The sequence below is a fragment of the Myotis myotis genome, unplaced genomic scaffold, assembly GCF_014108235.1.
Source record: "Myotis myotis isolate mMyoMyo1 unplaced genomic scaffold, mMyoMyo1.p scaffold_m19_p_9, whole genome shotgun sequence".
Classification (NCBI taxonomy): Eukaryota; Metazoa; Chordata; class Mammalia; order Chiroptera; family Vespertilionidae; genus Myotis; species Myotis myotis.
In genome coordinates this window covers 92,046,183-92,059,622 of record NW_023416401.1, presented here as the reverse complement: position 1 = coordinate 92,059,622, position 13,440 = coordinate 92,046,183, and the positions used below count along the sequence as shown (strand labels likewise).

Here is a 13,440-nt window from a genome sequence, read left to right as displayed (position 1 = left end):
AGGCCTGCCTTCCTCCCTGAGCACACTCTAATTCAGTGGTTCTCAACCTTCCTAATGCTGCGACCCTTTCATACAGTTCCTCATGTTGTGACCCAACCATAACATTATTTTCGTTGCTTCTTCATAACTGTAATGTTGCTACTGTTATGAATCGTCACGTAAATATCTGATATGCAGGATGGTCTTAGGTGACCCCTGTGAAAGGGTCTTTCGACCGCCAAAGGGGTCGCGACCCACAGGTTGAGAACCGCTGCCTGTGTCTGAGCTCACTAAGGTGTCCTGGGCGGGGCCACCTGGGCTCAGAGGGCCAGTCCAAGTCCAAGTGCTGACCGGGCTCAGGGGTGGGGTTGGGGCAGAGCCTTGTGTTGGGGGCAGACAGCAACCGGAGCGCTGGTGCTGCTTTTGGTATTTGTCTCTAAAACTTTGGGCATTTTCTTCGAAAAGAGAACTGCAGCGAACGCAGGCAGGAAGTTAGACCCAGAGCAGCACTCACAACCCCAGGCAGCCCCGGAGGGTTTATTAGTACGTGTGGCGGCTCCCACAGCAGCCAGCTCCTGCCCGCCATGGCACCCGGAACGCAGGAGGGGGAGATGGGGAGGTCGGAGCAGGACAGCAGCCGGCCTCTAAACCCTGCAGCCATGGAGTCCCAGAGTCCCGCCCAAGGCCCTGTCTCCACGCTGTGGCCGGGTTTCTGCTCAAGTGGAAGGTGCTGGAAGAGGGCAAAGTGCAGACACAGTGGCTGCCAGCGGTTGGGGCCAGGCACGGCACGCCTACCAGTTGTGGTTGTCCCAGCCCTCGTCCACCTGAGCGGCCTTCGGGGCTGCCTTCCTGGTGGTCTTGGGCCGGCCCTCCCCACCGCCCCCCCAGGCCTCCCCGCCATCGCTGTTGTCACTGTTCTTATGGTTGGATGTGGAGGCCGAGCCCCAAACGTCCCAGCTGTCTGAGCTCCGCTTCTCGGCCGAGGCGTCAGCGCACGTCCAGCTGTCGCTGCTCGGGGACCTGTGGGCCTTGGCGGGGTCAGTGCTCCCGAAGGCCTCCCAGAAGCTCTGGTCGACGGTGCTGTTCTGGGAGTTGTCCCCTCCGCTGTTCTGGTAGCTCTGGTCCTCCAGGGGCCTTGGAAAGAGGGGGGCTCTGAACAACAATTTCCCAAGCCCCTGGCCTTCCCTTGGCACCTCCCCTGAGAACGGGGACCCCCAGGGAAGCCTGGGCTCAGTGCAGCTCAGACAGGCCTCCCGCGGGAGCTGAGAGGGTGCCTTGAGGGAACGGGAATGAAAACCCAAAATGCGGAGGTCCCCCCACTGTCCAGACGACTGCTCAAGCCGAAGGCTGTCCCGCCACCCCCCCCCCCAGCCACACCAATGGAACACCCACAGCACCTGGGCAAGAAAGCAGTGGCTTTCTGCTCCGGGGCCTGGGAAACGCAACCCATCGGGGTGGACTGGCATTGCCCACCAGGCCCAGCACGGCCATCTCTTCACCAGATCCTCAGGATCCCCCCAAGGGCCAGAGAAAGAGAAGGGCGGCACACTGGGCTCTAGCAGGAAGGCCTCCTGCCCGCCTTGGCCCATCCCCCAGGGAGGGGGTGAGACTCCCCCCAGCCCTGGGCAGCAGCAGTTCCTCCAGGTCAAGGGGAGAACGTCGGAGCGAGGGGTGAGGGGCACCAACCAGCTGCTGCACCTCTGGGCCTCCTGCACTGGGGCCCTCAGCGCCCTGGACCCATGAGGGTGCCGATTGCCTCCGAGGCCCTGGAGGAAAAGCCCAGGGAAGGGGCCACCTCAGGACAGGAGCCCGGGCATACCTGTCCGCGGGGTCCTCTGCTCGCCCCGAAAAGAAGGTGGTGACGTCCCGCCAGCCCTTGCTGCCAGCTCCCTGGACCTGGAGGGGATGGGACGCAGCTCAGGCACGGAACCCAGGGCAGCCTCTGCCCAGCGACCCGGCCAAGCTCCGAAAGGCAGCCACAGAGCCGTCCCTGCTGTCACTACTGTTTGCCCCAACAGGGTCTGCCAGCAGGCAGGCCGCTGGGGGACAGTGAGGGCTGGGCCCTCAGGAGCAAGGGAAACTCGCTGCAGGCACAGGAGATGGGGCCACACCCACACGCACGCTCCACCCCCGCGGTGAGGTGGAGACAGGCGTCCCCAGCATGCCCAGAGCGTCCACACTCACCAGGGACGGTCAGCGCAGCAAAAGGATAGAAGGAAGAGAAGCGACAGGTTAGCGCCTGTGCCACCCATGAAGCTGTCTCCACATTCCTCTCGCTGGCACGTAGCCGGCTTACAGGCAGCAGCGGCCAGGGCCATGGCCACAGAAGTGACCTGGGCACGAGTGCCCGGCCTATGGCGTCCGTGCCAGCGCCAGAATGTGGAGACCGGCTCCAGCTGTGCCCACGTGTAGACGGGCACCCTACCTTGGACGCCAGCTGAGACACCCCACTGGACACATCATCAAAAATCTTTCCCTCCTTCACCTGCGTGGACCAGCAGTGTCGTTACCAGGGAAGTGGGGGGGGGGGGGGGGAAGCGGGGGGTGGACAGGCAGAGCCCAGCACCGTTCCTAACGAAGGACAGCACCCCCCACAGCAGCTGACCCCAACCCCACGCCAGGCTAACACTGCAGCATCTCCCACCACCTCCTGAGGACGGGGCACTGCCCCTAAACCCCCAGCCACCGAAAGCTTCTCCTGAGCAGTCTGGGCCTCCTTTGTGCTACCAGCCCCTTGGGAGGGGGACACGAGGAGGAGCACGGGGAGCACACAGGGAAACACAGGGAGTGCATGGGGACATGGGGAGAACATGGGGAGCACATCAGGGGACACAAGGCACACAGCCTGCCCACTGCACCAGCTGCCCTGGGGGCAAGGCCCATGGGAGACAGAAGAGCATGGCATGCGGAGTGGGTGTTACCTTCTCCTGGGCAGGTTTGAGGACATTCTCGTTCAGACTGTGGCCCAGCTCTGAGGCCTGCATGAAGGACAGACGCCATGAGAGGGAAGTCAGGGAGTTCCTGGCACCATGTTCACCCCAGAACGAGGGTCAGCACAGCGGCTGCCAGTTTTGCGGGCAGAGACAGCAAGCAGTCCACTGGCATACGGGACTCACAGCAGCTGCGTAGAAGTGGCCCTGAGCACCCTGACCACAGAGGCCGGACCCGCTGCGCCCTGCTACGCAGTCTTACAGGCAGGGGCCCAGGGACAGCACAAGCCCGGGGTCCGCCCTGCCCAGCCTTCGCCTCCAGGGTCTCCCCTCAGAGCCCAGTGGATCCTGCCTGGTGAAGACAGCCCGGCCAGTAGCAGATCACCTCACATGCTCCCCAGGGTGTAGGGGAGCAACCTCAGCAGCCCAGCGTGAGCCCCCGCAGCCATGGAGAGCGAGCATCAGGCGCTGGCTGAGGGGAGGGGACAGAGCTGGGAGATGATGAGGTGGGGGCAGGAGTGGGATGACAGGGGCTGTGAGCAAAGCCTCAGGATGGGTGCCAGGACCTCACTCCTGGGATAAGACACCTTTGGAGTGTTTGGTTCAAGAAAATTACTCCATGCAAGTCTTGCCAAGTAGCTCCCGTGGATTCCAGGCCATCAGTGCCCATTGCATTCTGGGTCACAAAGGAAGTGCGGGTCCCCAAGCAGCTTGCATGGGCCAAACAGGAGCCCATCAGGCCAGTGAGAAGTTCTGAGCGTGAGCACACGTAAGCACAGACACAGGACAGGCCACAGCAGGCGACAGCGGAACCTAGCACAGGCCCCACAGATGAGGGCGTGCTGAGGGTGACACACGGACGCGGCACCTTACCAGCTCCGGCTGCTGCCTGGAACCCCAGAACTTTACCCAGCGGCACAGGGATCGAGTGGGGAAAGAGGAGAGAGCAAGGCAGTAGAGCAGCATGGGCACCCCCAAAAGCACCTCGAGTCACATCACTACATCACCCTGACGGCGCCCCAGAGTGACTTTGGAGCCCCCTTCACTGTCGCTGAACCCTGCTTTCCACTCCCACTGACCACCATCCAGAACCATGTGAGCAAGGGGTTCAGGGGCTGAAAGAGTAGGGGCTCAGAGAAGCAGAGCAGGGGCCCCCAGCAGCGGGGGAGAAGCCACCCCTCCCTCACTTGGGGCCTGGGACAGCCCTATGGCCGCTGCCTCATGAGTCCTAACACCCAGCCCTGAGAGGACAGGCCAGCCCAGAGCCCTGGCACCTCCGGGGGACTGCAGGGACCACTAACCAGGATTTGAAAAAAGAAAAGGCTGCAGCCGAGACCCCTGCCTCCAGGAAGAGAAGGCACTGACCAGGGACACGGGACAGACGCCAGCCCCAGGGGCCCACAGAGGCTGGCTGGCAGACGCAGCCTCGCCTCCGTGACGCTGAGCCTCCTCGGTCCAGTGGAGCCGCCTGCCGCCTGCTCCTTCTTGATGCGGGGGCTCTGCCAGTGGCCGCGTGGCTGCCCAGCACCCAGGCTGCGATGGACAGGGTGACTTTCCAGCCCCACAAGCCCTACACAGGTGCAGCCTCTTACCCTGCCTGCCAAACCCGCGGACACCTGAAGGAGCACGGCGGACATGAACTTGGGAGGCGCCCACACACACAGGCCAGGCAGTGCCCAGGCTGCACACAGCACTGCCCCCGCCTGGAGCGTGGGCCCAAGGGCACCCCCGGGTATGCCAGACCCCGACAGACGAGGAGGGTAACAGAACACAGGGCGCAGCCTTCCTGTTACCTTCTGAGTTGCCTGGGATCCAAACCTTGTAGCCTGGAAAGGAAACAGAAGGCTGACACTGTCCTGAATGATGCCGCCGCATTTCTGCTGGGCTCACAGGCGCTGTCCCAGGCCTGCCGATGCCACTAGGCACCAGTGCTCCCCTGCAGTGGCTCCAAGGGCACAGCCAGGCTGCCCAGCACACCAGCCCCCACTGGAGGGAGGCTGGCGGGGGGCAGGGGCACCCATGCAGTCACTGGGCCAACTGTCCTACTCGCTCTCTGGGACACGGGGCCCCCACTGGTGCCACCCCAACCCCACCTTTCTGTGCTTTTCCACAACCCAGCTGGTGCCACCCCCTCTGGATGCCCAGTCCCCCAATCACTATTATAACAGGGAAGGAAGAAAAGCCTGGCCACACATTCCGCTGAAAGGTGCTCGGACCTCCCAGGCACAGCCCTCCTGAGAGCCAGCTGGACCACACGGCCAAGTGGTGGTGCCAGTGGTGGTGGGGAGGGCATCATGCCACGGGAGCTGGAAGGGGCTGGAGCCCCTCAACGCCGGGCTCCTCTCAGGGCCTCCCCCCTCCCATTCACAACAACTCCTCCCTCCCCTGCAGGCCGGCCAGACTGTGCGGGTCGGGCCCGGGGACGCTGGGATGGCACTTACACCCTCTTTAGCTGCTGAGGCAAACCTGCTGGCTCCGGTGGTGAGGCTGCTCCAGCCCTGGAAGGAAGCAGAGGCCACGTCAAGGCCACACGCGGCTGCCCAGGTTGCTTTCTGCCCAGGTCGCACCGCACCATCCACCTCCAGAGGAGGCCTGACCATCTCTGTCACTTTGGGGCCCGGTCAGGGTGATGTTAGTGACAGAAGAGCCAGGCCTGGACCACAGGGTGGCACCATGGGCCCCACCCAAGCCCCTGCCTTAGCTCCTCCTACAGCTCTCAATGCCCCCACCTGCCCTGAGGGGAGAGCCTGGTGTCCACTGCAGACAGACCAGTCCTGGGGCGGGTGGGGCACGACAACCTCTTCTCTTTTGACTAAGTTCAAGTTTCCTCCTAAGCCTCCAAAACCAACTGAAACTATTTAGGAACACAAACATCTGACTTAAATCCGCCACAGCCTTTCGTTCCCGAAGCAACGCGGAGGGCTTGTGCGCAGGAGACGTACTCATCAGATACGGAGACAAACCCCTGCAGGGGCCGGGACAACAGACATGAAACACGACATTCTGAGGGCAGGCACCTTTCTCCAAAGAAATTCCTGCCCAGTAGGTTGTCACTACAGACCTGCCTCCCGCCCCGAGACCCAGCTGAGACTGGCGATAGGTGGTTTTAAATAACTTATTGAGCAGCTCATTCCTCTCTGGAGTAAGTGTGCACGGGGCAAGGGGGTGTGAAGTGGCAGAGTGAGCCTCCTGCCGCGCCTGAGATAGGATCCTACAGAAACGGCCGGGAAGGGGCAGCTTCCGAGAGCTTCCTTCAGCTCTGAGCACACACGGCCCCGGCGGCCTTGTAATCCCATGTCCGCCTGTGCGTCCTTCACCTGGCCCTTCTAAGAGCCTGTCCCACCAGCAGAGGAGCCCTCTCCTCCCAGCATGGCCCTCAGGTGTCTGCAAGTGTTCCTATCACATCAATGCTTTGATGGAGCAACACCCATTTTTTAAAAAAACAGTGACTACTTCCTTGGAATACAATGGTTCAACCGGAAGCAGCCTCAGCAGGTCGGGGCCATGCACGGCTGAGGGTGCCATCCCCAGAGGGTGCTGGAGCCGGGCAGCTTAGAGACTGCCACCAAACCTCATCTTTCCCAGACTGGCCAGCAGAGCAGCATGAGGACCCACATGGGCCGGGCCGGGCAGTGCCAGATCCACACAGAATGTTGGTTCTTTGGAGGAAATGCTCCTTGCTAACTTGAAATGTATGCTTGTTGCCAAAGTCAGTAAATGAGTGAAAACTTCTGGATCTGAACGACACACCGAGGCACGGTGGAGGAGGGCCGCACAGGCTGCCTGGGCCGGCGCCCCCGCTGGGCGCACTCACCGAGTACAGGGACGACATGGCGCTGTTGAGGAAGTCGTCCTCCTTCTTCGGAGGCGGCACCGTGTTTCCAAACCCCACGTAGCGACTCTCCGGGGCCCTGACAGGGAAACACAGCAGCCACCGCACTGCCCACCGCAGCCCCTCCTGCTGCGTCCGGCTGAGGAGCCCCCATGGCAAGGCCAAGCCACCACGCAGGGCGGCAGGAGCCATCCAACACTGCAAGGTGATGGCTCCAGGACAACCCGCAACAGAAGCATGTTCTTCCCCTAAGTCTCAGACTCCTCCCGCTCCAGACCCCATTCCGAGCGGGCTGGCAGTCCTCGCCTGAGCGACCAGACCTCCGGCTCCCGGCGCCCTGGGCCTCACCCTTGGTAGGAGCTGAGGTCCTCGTTCAGCCAGTCCTCAAAGGCCTTGTCCGAGGAGGCAGTCGAGCTCTGCGGCTGGCCGGAGGCCCTGAAATGGAGCTGACGGTTGGTGCGGCCACCAGAGGGCAGCAGACGCCTGCTGGCTACCACAGGGGCCTTTGGGAGGTACTGTCAGGACCCCCTGGTCACACCTAGGCGCCTGTAATAGCGCAGCGAGGCAGAGCTGGGCTCCAGCTCTATCCGGAAGGTAGCTCATGAAGCCGACAAGAAGCAGGGGAGACGGTGCAGCCTTATGGACAGGGCCTAACAATAGGGGCAACAGGTGGGGAGGACCCTGGCACCCCCCGGGGTGAGTGGGGAGCCTTCTGAGACCAGTCACACCGAACACCAGCCTCTGATGTCTGAGATGCAAGATGAGCACCATGAGGCCAGCTCACCCACAGTGTGCCTGCAGTCTGGGGGGCGGGGGGGTGACCCTCACAAAGGACAGGAGACACAAGTCCTACAGAACTGCATTCATGTCATGGGCACATTCTAGACCAGGGGTCCTCAAACTACGGCCCGCGGGCCACATGCAAATACAAATATTGTATTTGTTCCCGTTTTGTTTTTTTACTTCAAAATAAGATATGTGCAGTGTGCGTAGGAATTTGTTCATAGTTTTTTTTAAAACTATAGTCCAGCCCTCCAACGGTCTGAGGGACAGTGAACTGGCCCCCTGTTTAAAAAGTTTGAGGACCCCTGTTCTAGAAGGATCTGCACTGGGCTGGTGCCTGAGCAGTGTAGAGGGCAGGTTTTCTTCCAGACACATCTTCCCTGGTTGACAAAAAAAGCTTATATTGTTTTACAATCTAAAAGGTTGTTTTCCCCACTGCTTTTGGGAAGAGTGCACACGGTAGCTGTTACCAGGACAGCACAAGGACCCTGAGCTAAGGTCAGGGACAGCCGAGAGCAGCGGCCAGAGGAGCGGCTACCGGTAGGCAGTGGATGGCAGCATCTTGGACTGCGGCGGGGTCCAGTTCTGTGCAGGCGATGACTCCAAAGACCATTCTCTGCCTTCGGCCAGAGCTGCCACCTGCCGAGGGAACAGGGGGTTAGAGTACAGGCTTGTCAGGGCCACCCTAGGTGGTGCTGGCTCCAGTGGACTCTACTGTGCGCCCCATGCAGCCCTCCCGGGCTCAGTGGCCATGGGCAAGGGTCTCTGCCTTACGTGAACACTGAGACCAGGTCTCCCTCTGCAATGGTGTGGGTGAGTTCTCGGTCACCTCTGTCCCCCACAGGCTCCACTGTCCTCGGGAGTATCTTAACCAAGATGGACAGAGGTGTGTGGATGCCAGTTTCCCAGGGGTGGCGAGGAAGGTTCATCCTTCCCCCCTACTAACCACAGGCCACCTGCCTCCCTCGGGGGAGAGGGGAAGGGAAGGGCGCGGACCAGACAGGGCCACATGCCCTTCTGTATGTGGACTGGAGTCACTAAAGTCCCAATGGGAGCAGCCTGGGCCTGCTCGTGGCCTCACCTTGTCCCTGAAGAGGGCGGCCGCTTTGCTGTTGTACTTGTCCTGCAGGGACCAGCAGGGGTCATAGTCCTCTTGAGACGCCAGGAACTGTCTGAACTTAGCATTCCCACCAGCTTTCATCTTCTCAAGCTCAATGTCCTTCCACTTGTCCATAGTGACAGAGCGCACGAAGCTACAGGCCGAGGATCGAACTAGTTATCAAGTGCTTGGCACTGAAGAGCCCCCAAACTGTGGATTAGACACGTGTGCGTCCTGTGACAGAAGCGCAGCCACAGGCCTCGAGGGCACGCGGACTCCTGAGAGGCGCTGCGCCCTCGGGGAGCGCGCTGCAGCGGAGCAGGCACTGACCTGAGGTGCACGCCGAGCCCGCGGTGCTTCCCCGAGCAGTCCAGGCAGATCCAGATGCCGTAGGTCACACTCACCCACTGAGGGTTGAACGCACCACACTCAAAACACACCTGTGGAGAGGGTCAGGTGCGACTCGCCCAGGTGGCTCAGGGCGACCCCAGAACCCAGGGACCCCAAAGACCCAATGGGTGGCCCCAAGAGGGAGCAGAGGAGAGGCTGACTGGGAAGCCGACAGACAGGGAGGGCAAGCTCTGAGGCTGCAGCCACTTCCGGGAAGCCAGGAGCCCTGAACCAAAGCACCACAGAAACACAGGCTCACGTTGTTGTCCTCCTGCACCCTGACTTCCTTGAGCACCTTCCTGGTCCTGGGGCTGGCCATGATGCTGCGAAGAAAAACAAACTTTTAAAACTTACAAATAGGTCACTTCACGAAAAATCCAGTCAGTGCAAAACACGATAAAGCTGAACTTCCGAGAAATTCCACTAAGCTGCTCGGAAGCGACAGGGAGACCTCTGCTCCGGCAGGCAGATGGGGCCACTTGCAGAGCTCTGTCTCCACTCTAAGAGAGACCAAGAACAGCTAGATGGCCTGGCCAAGGCAATGCCATTATCACAGTGGTTCTCAACCTTCTGGCCCTTTAAATACAGTTCCTCATGTTGTGACCCAATCATAAAATTATTCTCATTGCTACTTCGTAACTGTAATGTTGCTACTGTTATGAATCGTAATGTAAATATCTGATATGCAGGATGGTCTTTGGCGGCCCCTGTGAAAGGGTTGTTCGACCCCGAAAGGGGTCGCGACCCACAGGTTGAGAACCACTGCATTATCAGAAGCAATATGGGCTTGCACTTGGCTTAACCACCATGTACCACCACGACTGGCTAATTTATATGGAGTCCTGAATTGCTCACTAAAGACCGACACACCAGACTTGGGCTGACAGCCTTCAGAGACAGGGTGCAGGGAGGCTCCCAGCCCGTGGGGGCCGCAGAACGGTGGCCCTGACATGTGAAGAGGCTGGTTCGCAAGAGGGTCTCTAGGTAGGTCTCTTCGGGGCCATCATGGGGGATGAAGGTGACAGCATGGCCACAGTAGGGCAGACCGGTCACCACACCTCACAAGGACACTGCTGGGGAACAACAGTCAAACACCTCGACTGGAAAGCCATTTCTTTTCTTTATTTTTTTAATCTTTATTGTTGAAAGGTATTACAGATGTCCCCTTTATCCCACTGGCCCCCTCCATCTCACCCCACCCTTTTTCTTTTTTTTACGTTTTTTTAAATTAATTTTTAGTAAGAGAAGAAGGGAGAGGGAGAAACATCGATGTGAGCGATACATCTATTGGCTGCTTCCTACATGCCACCCGCTGGGGATCGAGCCTGCAACCCAGGCACGTGCCTAGGTGGGGAGTGTGCAGCGGCCTTCTGTGCGCAGGGTGATGCTCAACCAACTGAGCTACGCCGGCCAGGGCCCGCCATTTCCTTCTTTGTAGCCTCCGAGCTGTGGCCAAGTTCAACCTCCACTGGTGGCCCACTGACTTCATGACCAGGAAAATCAAAATGATAAAAAGATTCAAGCTGGAGGCATGAGGTGGGGGCCACGCACAGTTTTGGACATTAGTGATCCCCACAGGTTCTGTGTCCACCACCTCGGGTCGGACCTGGGTTCCAGGTCATCTCCACCTGGAAGTGTGTGGCCTCTGAAGATGGCCTTCTCGCGACTGTGAGTGGAACCTGTGAGCTGCCCTCTAACTCACATGGCAACACGCAGCCTTTGGAGAACACCGGAGGGCTGTCAGTGTGAGCAGTGTGAGCAGCAATGCCGCACACCCGCTCTGCTGCTGGGCGCTTCACACCTCCACCTCCCTGCCCCTCACTGCTGCGGGCACGTGACTGACTGCTCAGACCAGCTCTCCGTTAACAGTGTCATGGAGCTTCATGTTGAGGTGCAGGTAAAAACAAGACCAGAAGAATCTCCGTCCAAATTTCATCTTTAATCTTAAGTTACTCAGTGAGGGGAACCCTGAGTCTCACACAACCAAACCTAAGCCTGGAAGTCCATAACTCTGATGTTCCTCAGAGTCCACTCCAGGCCAGATCAGTTAAGAAATAGAGATCTGTTTTCTGTAATTGATGGAAACAAACCAGAATTCACCCAATGCTCCTTTCTGCCCGGGAGTTCCCTGTGCTGCGTGTGATTTCCCCCAGAAAGGAGCAGATCTTGAGGGCAAACACACCAAAGCACAGTCCTGCCCAGGACCGGCCCCCAGACTGAATGCTTCCGGTAGAATGTTGTCACCAGTGTGAAAGGCAGAAACGGGCTAAGTCGCTCTTGGAGAGATGTGCTGGTGGGTTTGAATTTACAGAGCCCTCTGCAGACTCTGGTCTCATGGCAGCCACAGGAGAGCCCTGTGTGGGGTGGAGTGCAGGGCTGACCCGCACACCTGCCGACACAGGTCCCCACACAACTGTGCCTGCCCTCACGTCTGGTCACCAGGACATGGGCAACAGAAGTCAGACTGGGGGGGAGCCTGCTCTGAATTCTCACTGCGTCAAATAAAGTGGAGTGAACATTTGCACAACCACTAAAGGGAAAATACGTGAAAAGTAAATTACTTAGCTTCAATTTAAAAGGAACCTCCCATTGGCAACTGGTTTGGGATGTGAGAATCCCAATTTCTCTGAAATGCTAAGGTATTGTTGTTTTTTTGTTAATCCTCACTGGAGATTTTCCCCATTGATTTTTAGAGGCAGTGGAAGGGAAGAAGGGAGAGAGAAACATCGATGTGAGAGGCAAATTGATTGGTTGCCTCCGACATCCACCCAGACTAGGGCTGAGGATTGAACCCGCACCCAGGTACATGCCCTTGACCAGGAATCAAACCCACGACCCTTGGGTGTGCAAACCAAAGCTCTAACCACTGAATCACACGGGCCAACCTGAAATGCTATTTAGCATAAATACCTCCTCGCTTTTAAAACCTTAACTATGGCTTGGCTGGTGTGGCTCAGTGGTTGAGCATCTTCCTATTAACCAAGGGGTCCCAGTTAGATTCTGGTCAGGGCACATGTCTGGGCTGCAGGCTCAATCCCCAGTGGAGGGTGTGCAGGAGACAACTGTTAGATGATTCTCATCACTGACGTTTCTCTCTCCCTCTCCCTTCCTCCCCCTGAAATCAATAAAAACATCTTTTAAAAAAACACCTTAACTGTTATCTTGAAAGATGACCCAAGAACTCCTATTTTAACCCTTGAAACCGGGATGGTCCAATGGAATGTTTCTGCAACGGAGTGTAAGCTGAACCCAGTGAGGACGTCTTCCCAGTTCACGAAGCCATTTGTCGGACTGCAGAACGCCTGGCCTTATGTTCGGACTTTCTCACCAGGGATGACTCAAGGCCACCGCTGCACAGGCGGCAGGCAGAGGCACCCACAGCGCCCTCCGAGAACAGCCCTCTCGTCCCAGGGGGCTATTGCTTGGAAAGAGGCGCCAAAACCAACCCAGGAGCCGGTCCTCGCGCCCACTCGCGCCATCACAAGCGGCAGGCAGAAATAGCAGAGCTGCACTAAACGAACACAATTATTTCTCAGTTGGTGGCTTACAAAGAGGCTACTAGGCCAGACAGACAAGGAGCACAAGTCTCCGTAAAGCTACGTGAACCGGCGAAAATGACAGTCCTCTCCTGGGCCCCTCCCCGAGGCGATCACCCACCGCAAAGGGCAAGAGAAGAGAACGAAAGCGCTCAGGCCGCCGTTCAGACTAGCCAGGCCCCGACACCCCCCGGGGGCTCGCAGGACTGGACGCGGTGTTCAAGCCAGGTCCTGGGTCCGAGGGAGGGAGCAGGGGCCGGGCCGGCAGGGCTCAGGGCGGGGGTGAAGGGCAGGGCCCATGGCCGCAGGGGTAGGGGCCTGGGGGCAGCTGCAGAGGAGAGGATGGCGGGCCGGGGGCGTCGTGGAGCCGGGCCGCGGGCGGGCGCCGGGGGCTCGGGCCGCGCGCTTACCAGGCGGGCTCGATCTGCGCACCGGGATCAGGCGGGGTCGGCGGGGTCCGGGCCGGGTCGGGCGGCGAGCTGCACCGAGGACTCTCGCCAGTCGCCGACCCCGCCGCCACCAGCTTCCGGCTACGTTGCTCCTCGCATGGTGTCATGGGAAACCGGGCGCTGCTGGCAGGGGCGGGACTTCCGCTTCTACCCGCCGGGCCGGAAGCACCGCCCAGCCACTGTCGCCTTGGGGACGTGTCGTGCAAGGGAGCTGGAGACCCGCGCGGACGGCTCGGGGACCGCACTCTGTGTCGGAAAGGATGGTCCTGCGGGTCCGCCGGGGCTTGGGGACCGCCTGCCTCCGTAACGCGGACACGGAAATGCGTTCGCGCGCGTGATCAGGCTCTGAGCGAGAAACTGATGGCCTGCTCAAATTAGGGTGATCTGAGGGCGGTTTATTTATAAAGGGACTAATTAGAGCGGTGTGGATGGGTTTAGGGAA

General features: G+C 59.5%; 1 protein-coding gene across 10 annotated transcripts; it reads right to left on the bottom strand.

Moving 5' to 3' along the window:
* Positions 1 to 400: 400 nt before the first annotated feature.
* On the bottom strand, positions 401 to 13,117 carry ARFGAP1 (ADP ribosylation factor GTPase activating protein 1). Of its 10 annotated transcripts, XM_036323590.1 has the most exons (14): positions 12,960 to 13,117; positions 9,273 to 9,336; positions 8,954 to 9,063; positions 8,606 to 8,777; positions 8,063 to 8,163; positions 7,090 to 7,176; positions 6,724 to 6,820; positions 5,351 to 5,407; positions 4,703 to 4,735; positions 3,783 to 3,812; positions 2,901 to 2,957; positions 2,405 to 2,464; positions 1,799 to 1,875; positions 620 to 1,113 (listed from the first exon to the last, which is right to left on the bottom strand). In XM_036323590.1, the coding sequence occupies exons 1-14, from the start codon at positions 13,103 to 13,105 to the stop codon at positions 771 to 773; spliced, it is 1,434 nt and encodes a 477-aa protein (XP_036179483.1). In that variant the 5' UTR covers positions 13,106 to 13,117; the 3' UTR covers positions 620 to 770. The 10 variants fall into 10 exon arrangements, with proteins under 10 accessions (XP_036179482.1, XP_036179483.1, XP_036179485.1 ...); XM_036323592.1 differs by lacking the exon at positions 2,405 to 2,464; XM_036323593.1 differs by lacking the exon at positions 2,405 to 2,464 and having other exon boundaries at positions 1,799 to 1,869.
* Positions 13,118 to 13,440: the final 323 nt, after the last annotated feature.

Bases quoted from the DNA above. Each gene is read 5' to 3' on its own strand.
- ARFGAP1 (XM_036323589.1), bottom strand. From the start codon at position 13,105: ATGACACCATGCGAGGAGCAACGTAGCCGGAAGCTGGTGGCGGCGGGG. The intron at 8,164-8,605 runs GTGAGGCCACGA...TTCCCTCGGCAG, and splicing joins CCGCCCTCTTCAGGGACAAG to GTGGCAGCTCTGGCCGAAGG. The intron at 1,876-7,089 runs GTGAGGCCCAGG...CATCCCCTCCAG, and splicing joins GACCTCAGCTCCTACCAAGG to GTCCAGGGAGCTGGCAGCAA.